The following is a 26,414-nucleotide window of genomic DNA, read 5'->3' as shown; positions in this document are numbered from 1 at the left end:
AAGAAAAGAAAAGAAAGAAAAGTAACATCAGCTGGCGCTTTCCTTTTAGGCCTACAACAAAGGGTCACTTTGGGCCTAGAAGGCTGCCTCCCATGATCAGAACCGCATCCATAATTTGAGTAGTTGACACCATATCAGTATCATGTATGCAAAATTTCCAAGATCAATTGCCATGTGGTTTGTAGCGAAATTCATCAGTCTTTTGTGTTTCAACATACCAAACACAGATTTTGGATTTTTTTCATCTTACCCAGAAGTTTCATTGGAAGTAATTAATGACAAAAGACAGTTGTAATGCTTCACAGGTAGATTTTATTAGTAGTAAGAGCCAGTGGTCATGTGTCAACAGGCTCCTAACAGGGAGTAAGGGTGAGCAGAACATCCTCCCTCACGGTACCTTGGCTACAGAAGTTGAATCTGTGGAGAGAGACATCAAGGTCACTCCTGTCACACAAGTGGAGTGCTGGGAATGAGCCCAGCTGCTGCTCTCTCCACCCATTCTGCCCTCCAACAATCTGAGAAAGAAGGGCACTCTTGGTCCAAGGAGAGACGTTGAGAACATTGACCAGATACTTCTATGTCTTCTAACTGCTCTAGCTTCTCTGATCCTTCTCTTACTGCTTGAAGTCCGCCTGCCTGTGCCACCCCATGGAAATTCTCTCAGAGCAGTAGCTGTGATATTTTATGGCTTTACCTGTTTATTTTTTTGTCTGTTAAGACATCATTATCTCTTATTGCTTGAGGTTCCATGTCATGAAAACTTTTGTTTCATGTATTTTGCCTGAATTTGTACTAGATAAGTTTGGAAGTGTTGTGGTTGTGCAAGTTTCCTTGGGTTTTAGTTGTTGTTTTTTTTTCTTGGGCTTTAATGTGAACAAGTGCAATTTGGTGACAGAAGCAGTCTTCTTTGCCTCAAAATTTGGCTTACTAATAAAAAAAACCCTCTTACATGAAACAACAGGTTTCATGACATGGAACCTCAAACAATAAAAGATACTGATGTCTAACAAGCAAACAAGACACTATGTTGAAAACAAACTTTACAATTTCGGGGGTGGGAGGGAGGAGTTGGGGAGGTGGGGGGGAGCGGATGCTAGGGGAAAAATAAAGGAGGAGATAACAATGCTAGATAGGAAATGTAGTCATTACCCTACTCATGTAACTGGAACCCCTCTGTACAGTATTTTTACAATAAAACTATATATGGAAAAAAACTCTTGTTACCATTATGATTATTATTAGTTCACTTTCCCTGAACATCATTTGGCTCTGAAACACTTCAGTGTGGACCTTTCCATCAAAACCTAGATTCTTCCTTGATAAGTTCAATAAGTCTCTGATAATCTAAGTGGTAATGTTTTGAGCCTATAAAGTTTAGGTTCACAAATGATGCACATTATTTACACACAGGGCATAAGTTAACTCTAATGGAACACTGTTTACACTTTCAAATTATGAAGTTAGATTCTCACTCTACTGCTGAATTTCAGAAAGAACACTTACATACAAATCTATCAAAGTCAGCTTCCTAAATTTCTATACTTTCTCCTAAAGATACGAAAATCTTTAGAAATCAGCTTTGTGGGGGAGTTGGGGGGAGAGCAGAAGTGAATCATTGTAGAAGTATGTGTATTTAAGGGAGAATTTTAGTTATTACTTACATTCTTCCATCATTTCTTTTCACTGTGATCCTTGATGCTCCCACTTGGGGTAAGGTTGGGTTGATCACATTGTTATACCAAATAAATTTAACCTTCTGCAGGTCTCCAACATCCACATCAGAGTCGACCTCATTGATAAGAACCGTACCAGGTTGGAGAGAGCCCCTAAGGTGGTAAGATTTTTTAAAAGTGTGTGACTATTTAAAAATACTAACCAAGTAATTCACACAATAAATATATATCATATGTTGTCTATATACATGTATATGTTTCTAAAACCAGCGTAAAATGTCCATACCTAAATTGATTGGTTTTCAAGTTAATGTTTTAATTAATTTCTCACATGTATTTTAGCTCAATGGATGGTTTGCTACCAATATAATGTATGAATCAATTTTTCAATCTAAGGTATGAATTAATTTCTCACATTTGTTTTATCTGAGTGGCTGGTTTGCTACCAATGCGTCATGTTATCTTTCATTTAATATACATAAAAGATGTGTTATACGTTCAATCAGCTTTTAGTCTCAGTTCAGTAATCATTGGATCATCTTTCCCCCACAGGTTTGTGGAGAGCAATCGTTTATTCATTATGTCAGACAACAAAAGAAACATTAATAGTTTCCTAAGAAATTATGAGAGAAGAAACTTAGGAATATTCTGAAATCTATGTTGATGTAAGTGGGGCAAATTTTATTTTATCACATGTGACAATATTCTCATATATAATAGGAAAAATCCTTTTTGTCAGTAACATATATTATAGCAAACAGTATTCCAACATTTTAAAAGTGCAAAGTAGTTATTTTACTCACTTATAAATTTCATACTGTTTAGAGTTTCCTCCATTTCCAAACAAAGAAACCAGGATGTGTCCTGTAACTTTCTGTCCAGACAGTGTGACAGATACCTGATACCTCCAACCTGAATGGGAGGCAAAATTTGCAAAATGTCAGCTTTAAGAGAAAAGATACAGAAAACAGGTCAATTCCCATTGCCACTGCTGAAGAATTTTTGAATAATTTATACATGATGCTGGTGATTCTTCTAATGAAAATCACAGTTTTTCTTTTATCCAAGTATTCACAGGACAGGCACTGAGAAAAGGGAGGTTTGTGGTATTTTTTCAAACTTAAAGATAGTTTTAAAAGCCAAGGGGCAAAGAAATCTTGTTTAAAAATTTGAACCTAACCACTTATTATTGAATAGTCTAGGAAACTCTATGGTAAAAGGTAATTGATCACAAAACATTAGAGTCTTTTCACCTTTTTGTCTAAATACTTTACATGGATTTTCTCTACCTCTTGAAATGTCTCTATTTAGGTAAGCAAAAGTTCCCCTGGTATTCATCAAGAGGGAACCACCAGTACTTGCCAGTTAGTGCTAGCCTGGCCAAAGTGGGGCTTAGATCAAATTTATCTTCAGTTTTTACAAGACTGCTAACACAAATGAGTCCCCGAGAATCAATTTTCTTCCCCAGTCATCCAGAAAAGAAACCAGGAGCCTATCTTCATACCTTACACATGCTCTATTTCTATTTTCACTCTCCCCGCCCCCCCCCCCCCCCCCCCGTCTCTTGCTCTCACCTTACATTAGTTACACAGGGGAGCATTTCACTCTCCATTTCCATACATGTTTATAATATACTAAAATCAATCTTACCCCCTCTATCCATCTCCCTAAATACCTCTTGAACTAGCCACTCCTTTCCATTCCCATCACCACTGCTACCTTTCTTGAGAGTTAATTTTCTTTTCTTCTTTGTGACTGTAAGTTTGAACTGAGGGCCTTTCGCTTGCTGGGCTGGTGCTCTGCCTTTGATCTATGTCGTCAGCCATGCATTTTTGCTAGTTATTTGAAAATAGAATTAAGCAACCTTTTTCTGCCCAAGCTGGTGTCAAACCACAGTACTCCTGCTCTCAGCCTCCCAAGTAGCTGGGATTACAGGGGTGAGGACTCATGCCTGCCCCATGGGAGGTTACTTTTCTGTTTGTACTGAAATTTAGAATTTTGTTAAAAGTTTTGACTGAGTAAAAAGCGACTGATGCAGAAGAAGTCTCCTAAATTCAGAACCAGAAAAAAAAAAGAAATGTATGTGTGTCACATTGATAGTCTATGCCCCATACTGCGTTCTACTATATTGGGTGTGGCATTTGGAGAATTTTCACACTGGGAGGGATGTATAAACATGTGCATGGAAAACCAATTTTATATATTATTAGTGGGCATGGAAACATAGGATTAAAAGTTTAAAGTTATGGCTAGTGTTGTAGCTCAGTGGTAGAACACTGGTTTGCCATATATAAGACAGTGAATTTGTAAACAGCACTAAGCAGGAGGTTGGAGGTGGGGAGAATAATTTAAGGTTAATAAAATAAGAACTTACGAGCAAAATTACTCCTATCACCAGTGTTTAGATAAAATCTCTGATATACTCCATTTGTTTTCCCAGAAAATCTGTCAGCATAATGACCCATTTGTGGGCATCCTCCATGTGCACAGGGGAAGCACTTGTTCTGTGAAAACAAAGGTGTCCTGAATAAGTGCTCTTTCTGTTAACAGTGTATCATCTTTTCATCCATGTCGCTACAAGTCAAGTAAAAAGTCAAGTAATGCTAATTCTGTTCCTGATGGTAAAAGAACGTTAATAATGTCTCAGAAAAGTTTAATGATGCAGGAGGATAAATCAGTGGTTTTGCTGTTAGATAATTACACATAACTAGGGACATTGTGTGAATACATTTGTTTCCTTGTTTTCTCCTTAAGTTGCCCTTCTTGCCCCCAAGATATTCATGTTGCTGCATGGAAGTTGGAATTTATTTTACCACAGTTGCATAAGAAAGAACAAGATGGGATAATCAGTCTCTCATATGTAAAATAGAATCCATTAGGGGGACAATAAACTTGCAAGCCAGGTATTTCTCAAGTCCCTTAGCCTCCATTTAGTGTTTAGGACTGCAGACTACATCTCAGAATTCTCCCCATGTGCAGAGAAAAATGATCCAGTTGGTTATTAAAGATTAATAATGAGGCTGATTTCTGTAGAAATTTATAATATGGGAAAATATCCTCTCTTCCTGGACTAGGGAATATACTAAGAGGAATTAAGAGTAATGAATGGAGTTGGGAAGATGAACATCCACTTCCCACTGTGGAAAGACACCTAGTTACCATTTGAATCAATGGATCTGATGATGGCCAAATAGATTCATGCCAACATCCCAGAAGCTAGGGAGAGAGAGAGAACTAAACAGGAACAAATAGATTATCTAAACCCAGGGTAGACAAGCTCCAGATTTCATCTCAGAAGTCTCAGAGCATGCATATCCAAAAGACAAACAACAAGATGACTGAAAGTCCAAAGGAACTGCACATCTCTGGACCAGTGGACCTCCAAGTTACTCTTATCTACAATCAACTACTTGAAAAAGCCAGAGTGGTGCTGTGGCTCAAGTAGTAGAGTACTTGTATTGAGCAAAAGAAGCTCAAGGACAGCGCCCAGGCCCAGAGCTCAAGCCCCAGGATGGGCAAAACCAAACCAAAACCAAAAACCAAAAAAACCATATACTGAGTAGATCACCAACAGAATGAACTAAGTCAGTACTCCCTTGAAGAAACATTTAGAATGGGGTATAGAGGTAAAGAACTCTCAAGATTGAGTGATTTTACTCAGATAAGCACTGAGCATTTTTCCAAAAAGATTGTTTATATTGTTGAATCAGACTGTTTCAATTGCATGAAATATGATTTCCTCTGCTTTATTTATAAAATGATAAAAACAAAACATTATACTAAAGAAAAGTGGGAGATGTTCAGTTCTAATTATGGAATCAGTCTGTATGTGATTAAAATTGTGTACCACTTTCCCAAATAGCTAGCATTTGTTGAATACTGATTATTATGGGTTTTTTTTGTTCAGGGCTAAGCAATTAATATATCATGAAAATATTAATATATCATAAAATATCATTAATTCCTTTTACATGGGCATTGAATCGACCATTATTATTTTCATCTATAGATGAAGATACTGTCTCAGAGCAATGAAGTACTTTAGAAGTACTTTACTCAGTCATTTAGCTAATTTGTTTTTTTCTTTTTACTTTTTCTCAAATAAAAATTTTAAACTACAAATTATAACAAACAACAGATATTTCATGTTCAAGCTTAGATAGAAGAATTCAATACCAAGAGGCTATCAAACAAGATGGAAATTCAAAGAAATATTGATGGATATGAAGTTGTCAAGAACTGTCTCTATGTCCATAATTCTACAGTTACAGAGGTTGGCATTTAAGGAAAATCTCCCATGTACAGCAGCTTCCTTTAAACATGGCTCTCAGAGAGCCATTGACTTGTATTTTACTTGTTTGTTTAGGATTATTTCCAAAATGAATTTGAACATATACCTGATGTACAGAAGTGACAGGGAATAAGTTATACAAAAGAGATTTCCATTTACAAGCCTAATATGTAAATTCTTCGTGTTTTTCTGCTACTAAAATGCATATTTACAATTTAGTATACATCTAACACTATAAATATTCACTGAATGATGTCTTCATAGTGAGCCATGCTAATATTAAGAACCTGTAGCCACAAAATACAAATGGAGTAACTGGAGATAGAGCTCAGTGGTATAATACACCTTTAGCATTCACAAGGCCCTAGGTTCCATCCTCAGCACTACAAAAATAAAATTCAAAATTAAAATTCACATGGAAGGGTTCAATATACTTACTGCAGAGAAAACACTATAAGACGAGCAAGAGAATCCAGCAAAACCAGTAGGGTTGAGGATGCTGTCTGCGTAGTACTTGTAGCTTCTTAAGTGATTACAGGCTGCAAAGTCACGAGTTCCTAGGAAATCAAATATGATTATACATCAGTGACACATTTTTATTTTTCCAAGTCAACATTGTAATGAAAACATAGGTATTGAAGCTTTCTCTAATTAATGTGAACTCATGAAGTCATAGCATAAAATCATTTATGAAGTGTATTTGTGATTAAAGATTCAACTAGAATTTAAGTACTGTTTAAAATGATAATATTTAATATCATTGTTACATAAAACAAAAATAACTTGATAAGGGAAGAATTGTCCCATATTGTTATAAGGGCAACTTGGTAATGCAGTTGCTGAATTAGGTCCTTGGAAAGCTTATCATAAATATGATTCTATTCCCAAAGACCTCATTCCTACATGTGTTGATGTGGATCTGTATCTCAAGAGTACAATTAGAGATTCGTTGTTACATACAAACCTAAATTATTCTAAATTGTCCAGTGAGTATATCAACATTATACAAACTTTCCCTAACGAAAACATGTCTGCCCAAGGATGGTTTTACCTTCCCAGATCCCATCAATGTCAACAATCTGAGAGAGAATATTCTTCTGACATCCAGGCATCTCTACTCCACCATTTGGAAAGAAGTCAAGGTGACCTGAAGATTGGCTCATTCCAAACCCTGAATAATTTAAAAAGTAAGAGTAGCTTTATGATATGATAGCGATTCAAGACACTCTACATACACTAAAACTGTAGACTCAAAATCCTCTAGGAGGACAAGTTGAGGAACTCACCTAAGTTGGGGATGATTGGGGCAGCATCTGTATGAATGACATCCACAAACTGGGCATCACTGGGGTCCAATCGGATTAGCTCAGGTGCACCCTCAAAGCAAGGCTCAGCAGGATCCAATCCTAAAACATATATGTGTCATTAATTATGTCCTTGTTCATGCATCTCCACCTTTCTTCATGAGTTACAGACCTGAGTGCAAGTCTTGGCTACAGTCATGAGTTACAGATAGAAAGAAAGAAATGAGTTCTTCCTGACATAACCATTTTGAAGGGAAATCTGCTCTGAGTTAGCTATTTGATTGAAAGTGGATTTTTCCAAATGATAGCACTGACTCTATTTATGGATGCATACTCTTTGAGAGAATCTTAGTTATTAGAAGCAGTTATCAGAAAAGAGTTTAATACTATTAAGAATTGAAGTGCTCCAATAATAATACAGTCTCCCAGATCTTTACTAGCCATACAACAGACAAGGGTCTCATATCTAAAATATACTTGGAACTCAAAAAATTAACCCCCCCCAACAACAAATCCTCAAAGAAACAACTGCCCAATAAATAAGTGGGCGAAAGACTTAAAGAGAAACTTCTCTGAAGAAGAAAGAAGGATGGCCAATAGACACATGAAGAAATGTTCAACATCCCTAGCCATAAAAGAAATGCAAATCAAAACAACATTGAGATATCACCTCACTCCAGTTAGAACGGCAAAAATCAAGAACTCTAACAACAACAGATGCTGGAGGGGATGTGGACAGAAAGGAACCTTACTTCATTGTTGGTGGGAATGTAAACTTGTTCAACCACTTTGGAAAGTAGTATGGAGGTTCCTCAAAAGACTTCACATAGAACTCCCCTATGACCCAGCAATCCCACTTTTGGGTATTTACCCAAATGTTTACAAACAAGACCACACTAAAGCTACTAGCACAACTATGTTTATTGCAGCATTATTTACCATAGCTAAGATATGGAACCAACCCAGATGCTCCTCAGCAGATGAATGGATCAAGAAAAATGTGGTATATATACACAATGGAATTCTATGCCTCCATCAGAAAGAATGACATTGCCCCATTTGTTAGGAAATGGAAAAACTTGGAAAAAATTATATTAAGTGAAGTAAGCCAGGCCCAAAGAAACATAGATCCCATGGTTTCCCTTATTTGTAATATCTAGTATATGTATGAGTCAAGCGGAAAAGGTCAGATAATGTGATGTCAGGAAAATGAACCCTTAGATGTGTATTTTAAGGTTTTTTTCTTTCATGCATGTGTTTCTAACGCATTTATAAGATTATTTCTTTGTTGCTTTGTATGTCCCTCCCCCACAGTATAACCCCTGCTTTCACTATATTTGATGTCAGTATAACTTGTGGAGGAGATGGGGAAAAGCAGTTGTTTAAGGATACAGGTGGACCTGTTGCAACAATGAGAAGTACAAGTTGTCATTCCAAAACGAGCTTTACAATGTCGGTGCGGGGGGGGGGGAGGGGGGGAAAGGGGGGGAAGGAAAAGGATTGGGATTGGGGGGGAGGTGGGAGGCTGGGAAGGGATGTGAAGGGTAAACACAGGAGGAGGCTGCAATGCTTGGTAAGAAATGTATGCATTATCCTGCCCATGTAATTGTAACTCCTCTGTACAGTATGTTCACAAATAAAATAAAATTAAATTAAAAAAAAAATAATACAGTCTCACAAGAGGACAAGGACCTTGGCTCTCTTTACTGAGTCTATAGCCTGGCATGGCCCAGTATCAGGTTGAACAGACTGTGGTAAACAGAGTAGAAAATGAGAGAAAAGACTCTGGAAGAACTTCTTTTCAGCAAATTAAGAGAAAGTCTAGATGCCTCCACTAATCCAAATACAAACAACTTATCTGGGTATTTCTGGGTGGAAGATGAAAGAGGGACATGGTCATTCCTTGAAGCAGTCAGGTCTCAGATCCAAGACAGCAACTTCTTTGTTAAAGGTTATAGGATTGTTGAACAACTGTGACCCTATTAGTTCAATGCAGCCATTTTGAGTTTAGTAAAATGGCATTTAATATCAAATTAGTAATGTCCAGAACAGAATTACCAGTCCAGTGCAATCTAGCCATCTTTTCCCTTTTCTTGTCTCTGGGATTCTGGTTGATGACACATGTGCTAATTAGCAGCTGCTGTTGAAGCAGGATTTCAATTAACTGTACACACTTAAGCTCTGTTGGTTAAATTCTATGCTTTATGGTATTTATTTCCTGAAAATGGGGAAACAGTCATGTTTCTGGGGCTTCTCAATTTGCATTTTAGTCACATGCAATATATTCAAATGTTAAATGGAATGGTGAAAAACAAAGATTTATGGCAATAAAACAATACCAGGACATGGAACATTCTGATTTCTAATTGTGGCACAATTTAGAAAATATGAGAAGGTTAAGAGGCTGCACCAGATTTTTCTCCTATATCTCCTTTTGATCCCCATAGAGGATACATCTAATCTAATATTGCAGCCACTGTTGTGACCAACCTGTGATTCTTCCAATGGCTCCATTGGTTCTTCTTCCAGCTTCTCCAGCAATATGGGAGCCCAGGCTGTGGCCAATGAGGTGGACGTTGGAAGGTGAGTATCCTAATTCATTCTGTTGGAAAGCAAACCTCTTTAAAATGTTTTCAAGAGTTCAGAATTCCATGTGGACACTAAAGAGGGCTCTCACACTCTTGATTTTCAGGAAGACATGCTGTCTCCTCAAAAAAATTGTTTTCAGAGGTTTTTTTTTTGAAGTTATAATGATCAAAATGGAAATGGGTTTAACTTTTGAACTAGTGGGCATAAAACTCTATAACACTGTTTACTTTGTAAAATCTATCTTTGAACAATGTGAGTTGTCAGGCAGAAATGATTAAGTGACAAGTTGGAGTTGAAACCCTAATGGAAGAAGTTATTTAAATACATTCAAGTTTCATTTTTTAATTTGGATTTTTGGTTTTCCAATTGGTTAGCATTTTGCCATTGTATTAAGTAGGTATCATCTATCTAGTTTCTTTTTTCTTTTTTCTTTCTTTCTTTTTTTGGGGGGGGTCTGGTCGTGGGGCCTGAACTCTGGGCCTGGGCCCTGTCCCTCAGCTCTTCAGCTTAAGGCTAGCGCTCTACCACTTGAGCCACAGCGCCACTTCCAGTTTTTTTCTTTTTGTTTATGTGGTGCTGAGGAATCCAACCCAGGGCCTCAGACATGCAAGGCAAGCGCTCTACCACTGAGCCACCTTCCCAGCCCCTAGTTTCTTTTTTTCTTTTCTTTTCTTTTTTTTTTTTTTTGTCAGTCGTGGGGCCTGAACTCTGGGCCTGGGTACTGTCCTTCAGCTCAAGGTAGCACTCTACCACTTGAGCCACAGTGCCACTTCTGGCTTTTTCTGCTTATGTGGCACTGAGGAATCAAACCAGGGCCTCATGCATGCAAGGCAAGCACTCTACCACTGAGCCACCTGCCCAGCCCCTAGTTTCTTGATTAAGTCCATTTAATTAACAATAAAAGTTAAGTTCTTGAAATAAGTAGATTATCGATGACGCCCAAATCTAGATTATTCTTTTGCATTTTTATCTGAAGGGAAGGGAAAGCCTATTTCAGTAGAGAAATGTCTTGATTAATTATCATACCTAGAACTTTTGTTTTCAAAACAGAATCCAGAAAACAAAGTATATGAGGTTTTTATATAACTTGGAAGGTATTACCTTAAGGACATCAACAAAATACGCTATTTCTGCGCCCACAACGCGAGTGTTCTGTGAGGCCTGGGTGTAGCCAGTTCGGGAGCCACCTTTCCAATCCACACAGATGCAGTTCACACTTTCCACCTTAAACATGTTCTGAAGGAAGAGACACAAGAAATAGATGAGTAATGAACACATTTGAAGACTAGGATAAATTCCCTCCTCGACCTAAACAATATCATGTCACTTTTAATCCCAAAGCTATGAACAAAACTGTACTAGGTATAGGATATCTCCTGAAGTTTACCATTGGCTCCAAACCAGAGGCGTGGCCATTGTAGAAACAGGATTATTAGGATTTCTATTGTAAAAGATGCATTTGATCCAGAGAAAAATGTATGAGTTGTGACATTAGTCTTTGTCTTATTAGAGTTTCTTGAAGGCCATCAAACTACATTGTCCCTTACTAGAATGTACTAGAACATTACGTGTCTCTTTCACCTGTTCTCTGCTCAGTGTCTAGAACACTTCCTGGTTCACAAATGCTCAATAAAAAATTACTAAATGAGTGAATGATTGAAAGACTGTTAGAATCCCTTACATAGGAAAATATACTGATGTTACAAGGAATAAGCTCTTTTTGATGAATTCCTAATCATGTTTTACCCTACACCACTGTTATTTCACATAAAAGCATATCTAAGCCATGCACTGGTGGCTCCACCTGTAATCCTAGCTACTCAGGAGTTTGAGATCTGAGGATTGTGGTTCAAAGCCATCTGGGGCAGGAAAGTCCATGAGACTCTTATCTCCAGTTAACCACCAGAAGACCAGAAGTGGCACTGGGGCTCAAGTGGTAGAGCACTAGCCTTGAGCTGAAGAGCTCAGGGACAGGGTCCAGGCCCAGAGTTCAAGCCCAACAACCAACAACATAACAACAAAAGCATATCTGACAATGTAAACTGGTAACTTTGCTTGCTAGGGTCTTGTAGAAGAGCAACTCTGGTAGAAATTATTTGCTTGAGCATATATTTTACATACTCTCATCTTTTTACATAAAATTAAAAATATTAAAGAAATCATCTTTAACTTTTTTTCTATTACAGAAGAATAAAATCCAAAGAACAGAAATAATTGTTCTAAGTAAGTAAAAGTGAATCCAGTTTGATTAGTCTTAGATGAGAGCATGAAGTTATAGTTAGCTAAGAATAGATCAGGATTATAAACGAGGATCTTCATCCTTCTGGTTTAATCCCTCCTTTCTTCATCACAACATATTAATAGTATTGTAACACTGTTGGCAAGGCCCAATCAAATATACCTAAAACACCTGCTTTTGGGATATTAGAAATAAATTCTATATTCTTACCTAAAATAATTATATTCTTTTGAATCACATTTTTCCTTCACTGCTATACAGCAAGCTATTATTACTGTCCACAATATTATTACCACCTACAATAACTATAAAATTTAAACTCTGCTTTTACTAATTTTTCTAAACTCATGAAGGGAATGAACTCTAGTGTGCTTCTCTATTGTCAGGATTGGTCAGGATCAGCCCATGTGCTCTACAGTTAACTGGTTCTGTCTTTGGTTCCAGTCAAACACAGGATAGAAATTAATGGGTTAAGCAGAGCCTGGGATTCTTTTCATGACAGCCCTGTAAAAACAAGTACAATCCAGTGCCATAGCGGCTGCAAAAGTTTGATGAAAATGTGAATAAATATACAAATAAATGAATCAATAATAATGTTCTTAAGTACTAGCAGTTACAAGGACAACTTATTCTACTTGATTTTCTATCCTTTAAATCTGTTATCACTGGGAGCAGAGCCAAAGGTAAATAAAAGAAAATGAGATCACTTTTGTAGGAAAAACAGAAGCCAGAAATGAAAACCATCCAGTGATCATAGATATTCCTACCAGAGGAGATAAGAGTTATCAACTGAAAATCAATAGGCACTTCTACTGCTACAGTTTTGAAATTTCTATACTAGCCCTTAAATAATAGCTGACTACAGTCTCCAATGCCTGCTGTCCTGTCTGTCCCAGGATCCCACTCCTACTGGTATCCCTGGAGCCTTCCTACAACTAGAGAATCCTCCAGTGTGGCAGTACTAACATTTGTTCTCCTTGGTTGGGGCCCTCCCTGCCTTACAGGTTGTTGATTTTTCTGCATGTGAGACAACTTTAACCTTCTCTTGGGAGATCACCAGGTCTCACCTTGCACATATCGGACAGCCAGTTTTCTTCTCCCTTGTCTATGAATCCATGAATGATGAAGCGAGTTTTTCTATTTGTATTGAAGTTGGAGCTCCTGATGCTTGATGTGTCTGCAGTGACTCTCTGTTTAGGGGAGAAAAGTGTTTCAGGTTAAGTGTGTATAGTGTCTTCTAGAATCACTAATATATGTCAGGTGGTAGGAAGATGAAAACTAGTGGGATTTGGGATCCCTGAAAGGATTTTGCCATTACAGTCAAGCTATTCACCAACATCACTGTGCTTCTAGTTTCTATCATCACAAGATTTTTGTGGTTGTTTTACTCAGATGATATGTATTTTATAATATTTGTCAGTGAAATCTTATCTATTTCAAGTCTTATCTACTTCAAGTCTTCATACATACATGTATACATATACATATGCTCAACTGTGTATAGCTATAACCTAATCTATATATTTACAATTGTAATTATCTATCTATCTATGTGTATAAATTTTTCTCTAGTTATGATAGAGCTATGTCTCAATAAACCTGGTAATTTGAAAGTACTATAGGCTGAAAATACATTGAAAATACCCAAACTACTAAATATCATACCTTAGTAACACATCACACTCCAGTGCATCAGTCACCAACATTCATTATTAGTGGCTGACTGGGATTGTGGTTCACTACTACTGTCTATTGCTAGTCCAAAAAAGACCAGAATTTAAAATTGAAAGATGATGTCTACAAAACACATAAAACCTTTCTACCACTGCAAGGTCAAAGAAACCTTAATTCATACCACTTTAAATATGCATTCTCTGTGTATGTATTGCAAGAAGTTATGTATATCTGAATGAATATGAATATGTACAAATATTTATATACATATATACATCATACACACATACATATACATATATTTGTATACACACATGTACATTGGAAGGGTCAAAAAATAAATTTCATTGCCCTAGAAATCTACAAATATAAGAGTACAATGCTGCTTTTTTTCTCTCTTAAGAAGATTTGGATATTTAGTGAACAAATTACATAGAACAGCTTGGACTACATGCTGGAAAGAGGGCTTCTTACTTGATAGTTGTTTTGGTTCTCATTGGTGTAGAGCAGGAAGCGGGTGTTGATGTCTGCTGGGCTCCAGGGCAGTATTTTCAGGGGTCTTTCCACAATTCCTGCCCAGGGAGCATCATCAGTGAAGCATCCCAGTCTGTCGTAGCAGACTTCTCTTCCTGAAATCACCCAGAAGGGTTTCAAGGATATTAGTGTAACCAGAATGCATTTTCAGTGGTCTCTCAGGCATGATATAAGTTAAAGTACATATTCTACAGATTTTCTTCCTTTATGTTCCCAAATACCCTTTTATCACACTCATAAAGCACCTTCATAAAGAGCAATGGCAATTACAGACAGGCTCTGGTTCCTCACGTTTACCTCAGGGAAGCACCTCTCGCTCCTCTTGTCTCTGCTCAGAAAAAGGCAGGGAATCATTTTAGCTTCTCAAAAGAGATATAGTTAAGCAGTTGGTGCCCAAGAATTGAGTTGCATTGTGTGTTGGGCTGTGGTGTGGATGTGCGGAGGATTGGACTACCACTAGCCCTTCTGGCTTTGGAATTCAGGTGGGGTAGTTAGTTTGTTTCATGCAGGGACCCAGTCTTCTTATCTCCACTATGGGTGAGCACATAGGTATCTGACAAATATGTGAGGACCATGCTAGATTCTGGTGATAACGTAGGTACTTAAGCAATTAAAGAAAACATTCACAATTTAACACAACCTAGGGTGGCATGGTACTGCATAATGGGAAACCTCAAAGGAAAAGTTGTAGAGCCAGGTTAAGCCCACCATGATAGCAGCACTAAAAATACTAGCTGCTATGGTGGCTGTATTGCCTAGATTTTACCATGTGCCAGACACATGGCAAGGTGATTTCTTTGCCATTTCTAAGCCGCACAGTCACCCCATAATGGGGATGTCATTATCCTCATTTGACCAAAAAATACCCTGAAACATAAGAGGTTAAAGATATTCCATAGAGTGATTGAGTTGTAGGTGACTAAGGAAGGCTTCAAACAACTCCATTAATTGAAGCAAGAGGTGCTAGGTTCAGAATATAAATATTGATGATAAATCTGAACTTCAAATAACTGAGTATTTTTCATGTAGCATCACATATGTTGGAATTCTTTCTTGTTTATTCAAAATTCAAATGGAACTGGGTGCCACTGATCTTATCTGACAACCCCACCCCAGGTCCTGTGCTCTTAATCCTACATCTTCATCACTTTACTCCTTGTCCTTATCATGTCTTTATCCAGCCATTCCAGAATTCTGGAAAGGACTAAGCAGTGAGGCTTCCCCACTGTCAAATAAATACTGTTCCTCACCTACTGCTGCCCCTAGCAGCAGTGACAGTGTCCACAGCAGCAGCATCTGCAGAAAGGGAAGAACATGGTTGATTCAGGTGAACTAACATGTTAAAAGATGGATGTAATTCAAGTTCATGCAGACCTTTGGGGAAAATGAATTCTAGCAAATAAACCTAGAAAAGATGTTCCTGACTCACCATGGCGGATCCGTTGGGTTCTCGGACAACCAGCTACTACTGAAAGTTCCTTTTATAGGGAAGCCTTATCTTTTTGAGCATGGAAAAGTGGCATGAAAACAGAGGAGGTTCCAAGGACACATTTCTAATTTTATTCACAGATAAGCTCATATTGATAGTACTGGTAAGGTTCTGCAAGGTGTACGTGGGAAGATGAGAAAGTGGGAACTATGGCAAGTTCTCTTCCAATGTGCTTATGCAATGCTCAGAATCATGAGGGAAGGTTGTTGTCTCTTTCCTTAGTTTAAAGTTCTCTGAGCAGGTCCATTGACATCTGTTTTCACAGATTTGACCATAACCATCTTGCATTCAAATACAGACAGTTATATGTAGCTTTTCTACAATTTTTGCCCTCCGCTCAAACATAGAACCAATTCTTCAAGAGAGCTCATTCCCTCCAGAAAACCAGCTAGCATGTTGAGGGGCTACAAGACTTATTTCTCAACAATAACAAAGAAAAAAGAATAAGTGAAGGAACAATTACAACTAGAGTGTCTGTGAGGGTAGCTCATACCTATTTCATGGGTTTTTGAAAGGCAGAGGTGGGATGATTGTGAGTTCAAAGTTTGCCTGACCACATAGGGATACCATGTGTCAAAGTAACAAGCAAAAAAAAAAAAAAAAAAAGAAAAAGAGAAAAGAAAGAGAAGAAGGAAAAAGAGGACCACAAGGAAAAGAAGTAAAGGAAAAGAGAGGTCATTTATGATCTCACCAAAATCAGCTGAAATAATGAATAAGAGTAAAGATACACAATTCAGCTTGGAAAGTAATGGTATGGGAATCGTGTACAAAAAGAAGTGCTGGGTAAAAACAACTGTGATGTTTTAATTGGTGATATAGTACTTAAAGTAAATATTTAGAAACTCTAATAGGAGATGGTCATTTTAAGGAACCAGAGCCATCTAGCCTGATAATGTGAACAGTTTCAATGGATCATTAAAATTTTTATACTTTTAAGTTAAAACTGGTCATTTGCAGTCTCATGACAAAAATTAAATGTACACAAAGGAGCAACAGGTCTGTGTGTGTGTGTGTGTGTGTGTGTGTGTGTGTGTGTGTGTGTGTGTACAAAGGTCAAGAAAATTTGGCAAAGGATGTTCAAACAAGAACATAAGGCACTACCAAGGATTTCCTTGGGTGGGGGCCCTGGAAAATTCCTACCAGGCCCCTTATCTCTCAGCCACTGATCTCCTTAGGTGGCTGCCTTAGCCTTTGCCTCACTTGAGACTCAACACATTCAGTTCCAAGTCCTAAGCAGAGAGGGCTGGGGTTCTCTGGGTCTCCCCATCACAAGTGAGCATCTAGCCCATTGTCGATGCATAGTCAGCAGGACCCTGTGAATGAAGAAGCTAACAAAAAGAGTTTATTCTGCATATCTGCTAAAGTTACAGCTACTCATACCACCTCTCATAGTTTTGGATGTGAAATCTCTTTTATTCAATTAAATAAAGGGAAAACAAAACCCTCTTGAAGCTTGTAAGAACTAAAGTCTTTCATCTTTCTGTTATTTACTGTGTTAATGCTGTATTGAACCCAGGATCACATCCTATGGGAACCAACATTCATACTGGCCATATCATGGAGAAGTTTATAGTCTGCATACCTTAAAAACTTATTTATATGTTATTTTTGATATGATATTTGAAATGGTACAAAATCTAACCAATAATTGGGTAAATTGTCATTTTTCTATAGGCTATTGGATTAGAATCAAAAGTCATTATATTCTGAATTATAGACCAGAGTCGATGGAGGTTATTCTATAAATCAAAGTAAGTTCAGATTTTAAAATGTTTCAGAAAGACTCAATATTCCAGACCTACAAAGGCTAGGCACACAATCAGCCATCTATCATGCCAGCTTTCCAATCATGTCAGCTGATCCAGTCTAGATGAAGTCCTTAGCTGAGGGGTGAACTTTGATCAAATCTATGGTTTTCTTCAGACCACCTGCTAACTAGAGTGTCTGTGTGTATGCTATGGCTAACTCTTCATGCAGGAATAAAATCTAGATCCTCTTCCCCAAGGTCCCTTTCAGGGAGATGAGACACGTGTCTCTTGCTAGTCCTGGCATATATTGTGAATGAATTCCAGTCCTGTTTCTAAAAACCCACATAAGGTCCTCCATATGCAGAACCTCTGTGGTTATATGTCTTCATACAGGCAAGCACACTGACCTAGAAGTCAGGTGCCTATGCTGCAAAAACCCAGGAAAGGAACCTAGGTTCCTTACTAGGTGGAAAGCTACTCAACAGTCACAGATACTCTGCATCTTACAGAACAAAAAAGATACTCCCATTATTTTAGGTCACTGAGATTTCAGGGTAGAACAGTTACCACTACTTTGACAAATACAGATTTCTTGGTTGTCCACTGGTTTTCTGACTTTCATGAATAGTTCAGACACCAAGCATCCAGTCATGAGTTAAGCTTTGCACCATGAGATGTGAGTGGTTGTATGCAGAATGCCAATACTTTAACAAGTTCTCCTATCAACATCTGACTTTGTAAAATCATCTTTCCTTCCATCATCCTCTAATCATAAAAAATAACTGCTCAGATCTTTATCCCACTGTGGAGGAATATCAATTGGATGGGCAGTTTTTAGTTTCATGGGCAATCTGGAACCATTTATATACTTCTGGGTTAATGTGAAAATTCACCCCATTCTGCATGGTGCCCCAGCAAGCAGCAATTAATATGTAGTTGAAGCAGTAAAATGTTCCCCATACCTTGAGTGCACTTGGTAATTGGAGCTACCACAAAAATCTTGTTCTCTACCAGTCTCTGGAGCTTGTTGCTCACACCTCAGGATAGTAATCTTGATGGACAGTCTTGTGAAGGACAATAGAGCACCTCCGATTTATGGGAAGTCTCCATCCAGCTAACCAAAGGCACCAAAGACTGAGGGGCTTCCGCTGAAAAATTATGCCAGTCTTCTGCACTCAACTGAAGGTTACATAACTCAACTATGACACAGAAACCTTAGACATTTAAACATAAAAATACCTTACTTTGAAGTGTCTCAACTGCTTATATTTGCAGAGGAGATAAACATTTCCTTAGGTACTGCTCTGATTCTGGGGGCCCTGTGAAACCCACATCCTGGCGAAGGGAAGAATGGCTCTGGAACACCTGTGTGGCCAGATAACTAGTAGATTAAATAAACAGGGTCTCATTTACTTAGCCGTCAAAGAGCCTGGGTTATCCTCCATTTATCTTGCTCGATCATTGCCAGGACTGTCCTTGGAAGGGAGGACACATTTGCCTAGAATCCCAAAGTTCCCCCAGCAGCAAATGTTGAGAAGGGCCTTTGCACCTTCTAGCATAACTACCAGTTTACCAAGTATGAAGGCCTCTGTGACCCAAGGAGTCATCCCACCATTGCTACCCACGATTTACTTTTTGGGAAAGACAAACCAGCACATTTACACTCCATGGCATTAGTTAGGTGTCCACACATTTATTGTACTTATAATATTTCAACTCCCACCAACCCTGTGAAAGAGTTAGCTCTTTTTGTTTTGAAGGTGGTGAAGCCCAGATTGTTTAGCAATTCTGCCCAGCAACATACAATTGGCAAGTTGTGGAGCTTAGTCTAAAGCACAAGTTCTTTGCTCTAGCCTCAGTTGCCCTGCTTGTAGCAATCCATAAAAGGCCACATTCTCCCTCATTTGTGTTACTCCAGATTGATGCAAAAAATAATCAAAAATGAGTACAGAGGAGATGTTAGCGTGAATATGGGGATACCTGTTTATGGCTGGGTATTTGCTTTCCAGAGAAAGTTCACAAACACATTTTCAATAACCTATTATTTTGTTTTAGTCACTAGTTCTTCTTTATAACTAGTGCAGCAAATGGCAATTTGTGCAGAAATAATACTTCTATGGTTTTGAATAGGACAATCTTTTCTTTCCTGAGCTACCAAAGTTATCTTCTAATTGATGTCCATCTCCAAATTGCTCTCTCTTATGTCTGTCTCTAAACATGGCCTGGATGCCAGCTCTAAAATACAGGCTGGCCATACACTGATCTTATTAACACACTACTTGCCTTTTCTTGCCTAAGCTTTCTTGCTTGGCACCACTAAGTATAGATATAATGCAAATGGTGCTAAACATAATAAGGAAAATTTGATATTAATTTTGATAATTTACAGAATTCAATACTTTGGAAATTCTATTGTTTTTACATGTGGAAGTAGCTTCATTTCAAGTGCTCAGTAGTCACCCATAGCTTTTGTCTCCTGTGTTGGGTAGCAAAAGTCAAGTTCGTTCTTCTAAATATCGCAAATAATACTTCAGAGTTCTTGGTGTCTTATATTAGGTTTATAAGCTGATCAACTTAGTTGGATATTGACTTAGCCCATTTTCTCTTAAACTTTAAAATATAAACTCTGTTCAAAGAATAGGATCCAATATAGAGTACTTAAAGTGAGAACAAGGGTTCTTCGATGAAATTGTTGGAGAAGGGAGAAGGCAGGTAGGAATTCCAACTTCAATAGAGCAGAGGAAAATGAAAAAGAAAACACAAAGGAAAAATGGAAGAAGCTGAGCCAATAATCTATTCTTGTTTCCTTATAGTTTTGGCTGTCATCTTGTCTTGCTTCAAGGATGTATGTTTCCAGGGAAGATTGGTTTGTGGCTTAGGACAATGACTGGGGAAGATGTACCTTGAATATAGGTGGCACTCCCCAATATACCTAGGCCCTGAATGGAATGCAAACACAGAAGAGGAGCTAGCTTGACTCTTCCTGAGGGGTTTTCTCTGTGTTGTCACCCGTGGACATCAGATTCCAGGTTCTTTAGCCTTTAAACCTAGATCTCCAAGGGATTTTCAGACTTTAGGCATCTGGCTGGGGCTGCTTTGTTGACCTCTCTCCTCTTCACAGCACATATTTTTCAGTGCATATTTGGGCTCATAATAATCACAAATTGTGGGAATTCAGTTATCAACTAGACAAGTGAGCTGTGTGTGCCAATTCCTATAGTAAACATGAATGGGGCCATCCATCTACATAGTCAGACAGCGTTGTAGAACCCTCCAAATAATTTAATACACTACACCAATGATACCAAATAACATCCAACAGCATCATCTGATAAGGGGATTTTGCTGATAGCTCCTTCTTCATTTTCTCTCCAAAAATAATGTGTATCATTATCATTGTAGCTGGCTTTATGTGAAAGCACGATTTGAAATGGTTTTCAGTACAAGGAATGCAACTTGGAATAGTGTCTATATAGTACTGGGTTGAATTCTACAATAGTAACAAAATGAATGTATTTAGTCCTGGAAAGCATTAATTTTGCTTCTACTAGGGGGAAAGCCCTTATTTATTTGAGACAACTGGATTATTATTTGGAAGTATGATGAAGGCAACAACATCCTCAACTCCACTTTGGACAACTATTAATGACAAAAATTGCTACAGACTGGGGGTAGTGTCTAAGAAAGGGGCATGAAAATCTAAGTTCACCTGGTCACCATATTTTACACTTGCCTTGAGACATAAAGACTCACACGTGGGCTTCTCAGTGGGGCCGTGTCCATTGTCTAGCTATTCTAAGCTAAGGTAGACAGGCCACTATTTTCACCACAGCTTTTCACTGCCCCGTGTCAAGTCATTGGGCCTTTCATGGTTTCCTTTCCCCAAATGAGAAAATAACCAAACAGAAAAAGAATGGGCAAATGCAAATTTAACAAATAGGAGTGAACAACTACATACAAACGATGGAAGAGTACTTCAGTGCACAAGATCTTAGTTTTGGTAAGGCAATGGTGCTAAGGTACCATCTGTGTCATGAATGGCTACCATTATTAAGACGGGCAAGGAACTTGTGTCGACATCCTTATAATTTTTGCATTTCAAATGGTTTTCTCACTTGCTTACTAGAACTGACAGGCCACCTAGATCAATTGCAAGAATAAGTCCAGTTACTTCCTTTTTCTCTACCCATGCCTTTGCAACATGACTTTTTAATTTCTTCGATCAAGAGGTAGCTTTATTCATACTTGAATTGGGCCTTCCGTCCTCCATGATTTGCTTTGTTTAACAGAACATGGTAAAATTCTCTCAGAACTTTGTTAGTTCTTAGCCTAGGCCTCAATTAGTCTTCTGGATTGCATTCAGCTATTTGGATCCCCTGGGAACACAAGATCAGATCAGGCTGGCCTGCTGAAAGATTACAGAGCAGAAAGCCAAGCCAGATAAGGCTATTCAAAAGCAGCCTTCCACCAACCAACGTGCCTGCTCACCACAGACACATGACTGAGCCCAAGAAAGATTAGCAAAATGGTGTAGATCAGCAGAACAGTCCAATTGTCCCCTAAGCACTACTACATGCTCACTATTTCAAATAAATACATTTTGAATTGATTTGCTATGTAGCACTAAGTGATTAATCATCTATGTCCTATTTGATGAATAAAGAGAAAATTCCAGGAGTGACCCATTTTAAGTTTATTCTTCAAGGCCAACACTAGGGCCTAACTCATCATAAAAGCCTTGGCTAAATGTTTATTGGACTAACAAATCCATTAACTCCCTCCAGAATATTTACATTTATATATTCTTGAACATCTACTACCAGACTCTGAGGCAATACAGGAGAGCTACACATACACAATTCTGATTGCTTCTCTGTCAACATAAACGACATTAGCTATAACAGTCATAACAGGTACTAAAGCCAAGAACAGCAAGGAAACTTTCATTGGTGTGTCTATTTTCCTCATTTGGTAGTGACTTCCAGGAGCTCTGGAGTGAGGAAGATGTGGAGCTAGATAAGAAATCTTGAGTTATTCCTGGGTGGATGAGAGGCAGCAAATCTTTTTCTGTGGTTTTCAATTCCACCTTGCAACAATAGAATCTAAAGGGTGCTGTTAGTTTACTGCTGTTGCAACAAATCACCAGGAACTTAGTCACTCAAAGGGAGACAAAATTTCTTATCTTTATAGTTCTGATGATTAGAAGTCTGAAAGGGTCTTACCAGATGAAACTCAAGGTGTCAGCAGGCCTGCATTCATTCTCAAGTTTCTAGGGAAAACCTAGTTCTTGGGCATTTCCTTCCAGAAGCCACTCACATCCACGGCAGGGGACTCCTTCCCCCTTCTAAGTCAGCCATGTTGGACCAAGCTGCAGGATGCTGCCATCTTTCTCTGCTATGAGTTCTTTCACTTTTAAGGACTTTTGTGACTACATTGGGCCTGTAATACAAAGCGGTTCTTTGTTCCTTGGTGGCTCTGAGTTCTGGCACCATTTCGTTCCTGTGGAACCTTTACCTGTTCATTGTCCTTTTTTGAATATTGGTCTTAAACAAGTATATTCAAGTGATGAATTCATGATGGTTTTCCCATTTTATCTCTTCCTTTCTTTCCTGACTGACCAGTTACATTCAAACTATACAACCAATGACCCTCCACAAAGCCCCACAATTCTTGCTCTGCCCTTCCTTGTCTACTATAAATAAATTTTGGGCTTTAGGCTGTCTGACTGTCTGTCTGCTGCCTCTCTCTCTCCTTCTATCTCTCCCTCTCCCTCTCTCTGTCTCTCTCTGTTTTTGTCTGTCTTTCTGTCTCTGTCTTTCTGTCTCTGTCTTTCTCTCTCTCTCTCTCTCTCTCTCTCTCTCTCTCTCTCTCTCTCTCTCTCTCTCTCTCTCTCTCTCTCTCTCTCTCTCTCTCTCTCTCTCTCTCTCTCTTTATCTCCTCTCCACCTCCCATCCTTGTGGTGTAAGTGTTAGGTCTGCTTAGCCAAGATACCTCCATCTGAATGCCCCTGCCCAGGAATTTTTCTTAAATATCAGTTCAAAACAGAAAACTTCCCCTTTTCCTCACCCTCCCCTAGGAGATACTTAACACTCAGTCAGACCACAAGTAACACCCTGCACCCCAGATGATCCCAGGCAATGTCCTGTGTCCCAGAGGACCTCAAACTACATTTTTAGTTACCCCCCATAGCAACTCAGAACCTTTCTTTCCCTTCTTACTACCTGGCACCCAAGGGTAGCTAGACCCGTTCTTCTTCATGACCTGCTTGCCTGCCCCTATAAAACTCCAGTCTGTAAGTGGCTGTGGGGCCAGTCTGAATCCTTGCTGGAGACCCCTCTCCACAGGCTTTCCTCCTAAAGAAACCTGTGCTGGCACTGAACCATCTTCTTGCCTATTTTCTGTACTTTTTGGGTTCTATTTGTGTGTGTGTGTGCGTGCACACGCGCACATGTGCATACTGTCTCTTCCTCTCTAGAAATGGTGATCAGGCTTTTAAATTTATAGGCCTCTCCTGATTATAATCCTGATTATAATTTATATAGTCTTGTTAAGAGTAGGTAACTAGGATTACAGGCATGAACCACAATGCCTGGCAAAATGTGGTCTTGTACCATTTTCCAGGAAAAGTACATAGAGAATGAACAGCTTTCAGCAAATGCTGACACTCTTTAATAAAGGCACATCTAGGCACAAACAGACTTCGAAACCTCCCTCCCACAGTGCCTAGGTAACTGCACTATTGCTCCATTCAGGGAAATTCACAGCCCACCTCCAATCCCTCTCCCCTGACCCAGAAGAGCTCTGTAGATCTCTAATCAAAATCTCTTACAGATCATGATGACAAGGGTAGAAAAGAGGAGGGTTGGGAATGTTACCAACATCAATGGAGTAAATCGCACCTGTGTCCTGTACCCAGAAGCTTGGGACATCATCCTGTCCTTTCCTTTCTGGTCGCTCAGAGCCTTCCATGGTTTACTCCTAGGAAGAGCAAGCTAAGCACCTAAGCAACTATTTCTCTGACTGCTGTCTACTTAGTTGGATGTAGTTTTGCTTTTTCCGCATTGTACTGTCATTTTATAAGGTGAAGCCATGTTGCCAAGTAATCTTACCTGCCTCATACTAAGGCCATTTTATAACCTCTAAGGTATCTGATGGAATCCTATGTTCTTCGCTCCCTTCACCCCTGTGCTCTACCATAGGATTGGGAAATTCTTCCATGACAGACCAGATAGCAAATATCTTAAAATTTGGAGACCATATAGTCTCTGTTGCTGCCGGTTAACTTGGCTATCATTACACGAAAACAACCACAGACAATATATAAACAAAAAAAAATGACTGTACCACAAAGCACTAATTTATGAACAAAGTTTCAGAATTACGATTTCAGCAAATCTTCACACTTTACAAAAACATTATTTTTCTTTCCATTGTTTAAAAAAAGTATAAACGACTTCGCTAGTTTTGAAGTGGCAGGCCTGTGGATCACAGTATGTAGTAAAGAATGTCAAGCCTTCTACAGTTCTGTTCAATGCTACAGTTCCCCAAACTTTCTACAGTTATGTTACCTGAGAAACCAGATTTTCTGGGTTTGAATTCCAATTCCATCCCACAATAAAAGGACCCAACCTTGCTGCTTATGCTCTTTGTATCTCCATCGCCATGTTACATTTTCCCATGTAACATGCTAGTACTATAGAATTCCATGTTCCTCTAACGAATAAACCATATAGGAGAGGCATGTAGAATAAGGCTGAGCATACAGTAGGCGTTTAATTACTATTGCTATTAATGTCATTAATCTATTCTGTTGTTAATCCTTCCAAATTTGGGACCTCATTTTTTTTTCTTTTAGTTAAGCTCAAGATCTTCCCCTCATCCCAGCTAATAGATTGCACTCCCAATTAACACTACACACATAATTCATAATGTGACATTTTTAATTTAATTGAGAAATTATGTATACTTCCAGGTCTGAATTAAATAAATATATTTTTAAAGTTTTTTTAATTGTGAAAATACCATACAGAGGAATTACAATTACATGGGCAAGATAATGAGTACATTTCTTATCAAGCATTGTTGCCTCCTCCTTTGTTTCCCCTTCCTATCCCCTCCCATCTCCCCCCTTCACCCCCCATTACCTTCTCTCTGCCCCCCCCACCAAAGTTGTAAAGTTCGTTTTTCGACATAACAACTTGTACATCTCATTGTTGCAATGGGTCTACCTGTATTCCTATTTAAACAATTTGTTTTTTCCCTTCCCCTCCACAAATTATATCAACATCAAATACAGTGAAAACATGGGTTATACTGTGGGGGAGGGACTACAATGCAACAAAGAAATCATCTTATTAATATGTTAGAAATATTTTAAAATTTTAACTGTAAGAAATAACTGACAATTAAGATGATTGTATAATAAAAATAATTAATAGGATAAATAAAAATACATTCCCCCCCTTTCTCTTTCTCTTTTTCTCTTGTTGGTTGTGGGGCTTGAACTCAGGGCCTGGGTACTGTCCCGGGCCTCTTTGTGTTCAAGGCTAGTGCTCTATCACCTGACCCACAGCACCACTTCCAGCTTTTGACTGGTTAATTGGAGATAAGAGTCTCATGGGGACTTTTCTCTTGGGCTGATTTTGAACTGCTATCCTCAAATCTCAGCCTCTATAGTAGCTAGGATTACAGGTGAACCACCAGTGCCTGGCTCATTTTTTCTTTTGTATGGTGACTATAAACTTATCTAGAAAATATCAGCCATGTAGATGAAAAGTAAGTATTTCAGATGAGGCAACCATTTAGATAATTGAGTTTCAATTCAATTTAATTTAAAGTTAAAGCGAATTTTCTCTAAAATACTTCTTAGATAA

At 38.5% G+C, this 26,414-nt stretch overlaps 1 protein-coding gene across 2 annotated transcripts in view; it reads right to left on the bottom strand.

Moving 5' to 3' along the window:
* Positions 1–303: 303 nt before the first annotated feature.
* Positions 304–26,414, bottom strand: part of LOC138803820 (pancreatic triacylglycerol lipase) — a 42,315-nt gene continuing 16,204 nt past the window's right edge. Inside the window, exons 1-13 of one of the 2 annotated variants that reach the window (XM_069987890.1) lie at positions 15,734–15,744; positions 15,555–15,600; positions 14,245–14,399; positions 13,164–13,286; positions 10,959–11,093; positions 9,759–9,870; positions 7,251–7,370; positions 7,016–7,135; positions 6,403–6,521; positions 4,048–4,177; positions 2,477–2,585; positions 1,662–1,826; positions 304–417 (exon numbers count right to left, since the gene is read on the bottom strand). In XM_069987890.1, the coding sequence (XP_069843991.1) occupies positions 354–417; positions 1,662–1,826; positions 2,477–2,585; positions 4,048–4,177; positions 6,403–6,521; positions 7,016–7,135; positions 7,251–7,370; positions 9,759–9,870; positions 10,959–11,093; positions 13,164–13,286; positions 14,245–14,399; positions 15,555–15,600; positions 15,734–15,736 (1,401 nt within the window). In that variant the 5' untranslated portion in view covers positions 15,737–15,744 and the 3' untranslated portion in view covers positions 304–353. Of the gene's footprint in view, positions 418–1,661; positions 1,827–2,476; positions 2,586–4,047; positions 4,178–6,402; positions 6,522–7,015; positions 7,136–7,250; positions 7,371–9,758; positions 9,871–10,958; positions 11,094–13,163; positions 13,287–14,244; positions 14,400–15,554; positions 15,601–15,733; positions 15,745–26,414 lie in introns of those variants that run through there. The other variant, XM_069987891.1, reaches the window with a different exon arrangement.

The sequence above is a fragment of the Dipodomys merriami genome, unplaced genomic scaffold (genome assembly GCF_024711535.1).
Source record: "Dipodomys merriami isolate MVZ:Mamm:240054 unplaced genomic scaffold, mDipMer1.0.p SCAF_35, whole genome shotgun sequence".
NCBI classification, from domain to species: Eukaryota; Metazoa; Chordata; class Mammalia; order Rodentia; family Heteromyidae; genus Dipodomys; species Dipodomys merriami.
The sequence above is the reverse complement of the archived record's forward strand: the minus strand, read 5'-3'. Positions and strand labels throughout refer to the sequence as shown.